At 74.8% G+C, this 1390-nt stretch overlaps 1 protein-coding gene across 2 annotated transcripts; it reads left to right on the top strand.

Annotated features, from left to right (window-relative positions):
• The first annotated feature begins 46 nt into the window (after positions 1–46).
• On the top strand, positions 47–1331 carry LOC121358522 (basic proline-rich protein-like). Of its 2 annotated transcripts, none has more exons than XM_041476752.1 (2): positions 47–995; positions 1026–1331. In XM_041476752.1, the coding sequence occupies exon 1, from the start codon at positions 81–83 to the stop codon at positions 912–914; it is 834 nt and encodes a 277-aa protein (XP_041332686.1). In that variant the 5' UTR covers positions 47–80; the 3' UTR covers positions 915–995; positions 1026–1331. The 2 variants fall into 2 exon arrangements, with proteins under 2 accessions (XP_041332686.1, XP_041332687.1); XM_041476753.1 differs by having other exon boundaries at positions 47–999; positions 1031–1331.
• Positions 1332–1390: the final 59 nt, after the last annotated feature.

The raw sequence follows: 1390 nt of genomic DNA, 5'->3' as shown, positions 1-1390 counted from the left end.
GGGGGGGGGCACGGGGGGGTCAGGGCGGTACAAGAAGCGCGGCGGGGCCGAAGCGGGGCAGTCCCGGTGCCGCCGCCGCCATGGAGGAGGCGCAGCGGCTGCTGACGGTGTCGGTGTGGAAGCTTTACCGGTGCCGGGTGCGGCGGGGCGGCCTCCGCCTGCACCGGAGCCTGCAGCTCTCGCTGCTCGTTCGAGCCGCCCGACACCGGTACCTGAGCGCCCGAGCGGCCGCCGAGAGCCTGCCGGGACCGGAGCTTCCCGGGGCGGCGGGGAACGGAGCGATCCCGGGACCGGAGATTCCCGGGGCGGCGGCGGAGAGAGGAGCGATCCCGGGGCCGGAGATTCCCGGGGCGGCGGTGAACGGAGCGATCCCGGTACCGGAGATTCCCGGGGCGGCGGGGAACGGAGCGACCCCCGGAGCGGGTGGCGGCCCGAGCGGGGACCCCCCGTGCCCGAACCCACCGAGCGCGGACCGAGCGACCCCCCGGACCGAGCAGGAATGGGGGAACCCTCTCCGAGACTGCACCGGGGACCACCGGAACCCACCGGGCGGAGCCCCCAGCAGTGAATGGCACCGGGGATGCCCCCCCGAGCGACCGAGCGAGGACCCCCCGAGCGCCGCGAACCGGAACCGGGACCCCCCACCGACCGCGGATCCCCGTCCCGCCCCGGACCCGGTGAACCGGGACCCCCCGCCCGCTGCCCCCGGCGCTGCCCGGCCCACCGGAGCCCCCCGGGCCGGGCAGAAGCGGCGCAGCAGCGGCTCGGCGGGGCCGGCCCGGGGCCCGGTACCGAGCAAACGGGCGCGGTTGGAGGCGGAGGCGCCGCCGCTGCCCCCGGGGCCGCCCGGGCGCTGCTCGGGGCCGCCCGCGGCCGCTTTCGGCTTCCTGGTCCGAGCCGTGGGGGCGTGCTGAGCCCTCCGGGGACCCCCGGGACACGGAACTTAACGGGGATCCCCCCCGGACACGCGGACATTAACGGGGATCCCCCCCGGACACGCGGAACCGGTTCTGGAACCCCCCCGGACACACGGACATTAACGGGAACCCCCCGGACATTAACGGGAACCCCCCGGTACACGCGGATCCGGTTCTGGACGCCCCCGGACCCTCGGAACTGGAACGGGGATCCCCCAAACTGGCGCGGGGCCCCCCCGGTGGACCGGAACCGGACACGGACGGACTCCCAGGGCTCCCGGTGGGGCCCCTCCCCCCTCACCCCCCCCATCCCGAGCTTGGGGGGTCTCCAGGCTGGCCCTGCCCCCACCCCTCCCCCCCGTTAATTGCGCTTAATTATGATTTTGTTAATCAATTAAAAGTGGGTTTCGTGCAGCCGCTGCCTCGGGGGGAATTGGGGGGAATTTGGGGCTGGGGGTGTTCGGGGGATCCAT

The sequence above is a fragment of the Pyrgilauda ruficollis genome, unplaced genomic scaffold, assembly GCF_017590135.1.
Source record: "Pyrgilauda ruficollis isolate IOZ18807 unplaced genomic scaffold, ASM1759013v1 scaffold3993, whole genome shotgun sequence".
NCBI lineage: Eukaryota > Metazoa > Chordata > Aves > Passeriformes > Passeridae > Pyrgilauda > Pyrgilauda ruficollis.
This window is presented reverse-complemented; position numbering and strand designations above follow the sequence as displayed.

Excerpts from the sequence above, each read along its gene's own strand:
- LOC121358522 (XM_041476752.1), top strand. The coding sequence starts at position 81 with ATGGAGGAGGCGCAGCGGCTGCTGACGGTGTCGGTGTGGAAGCTTTAC.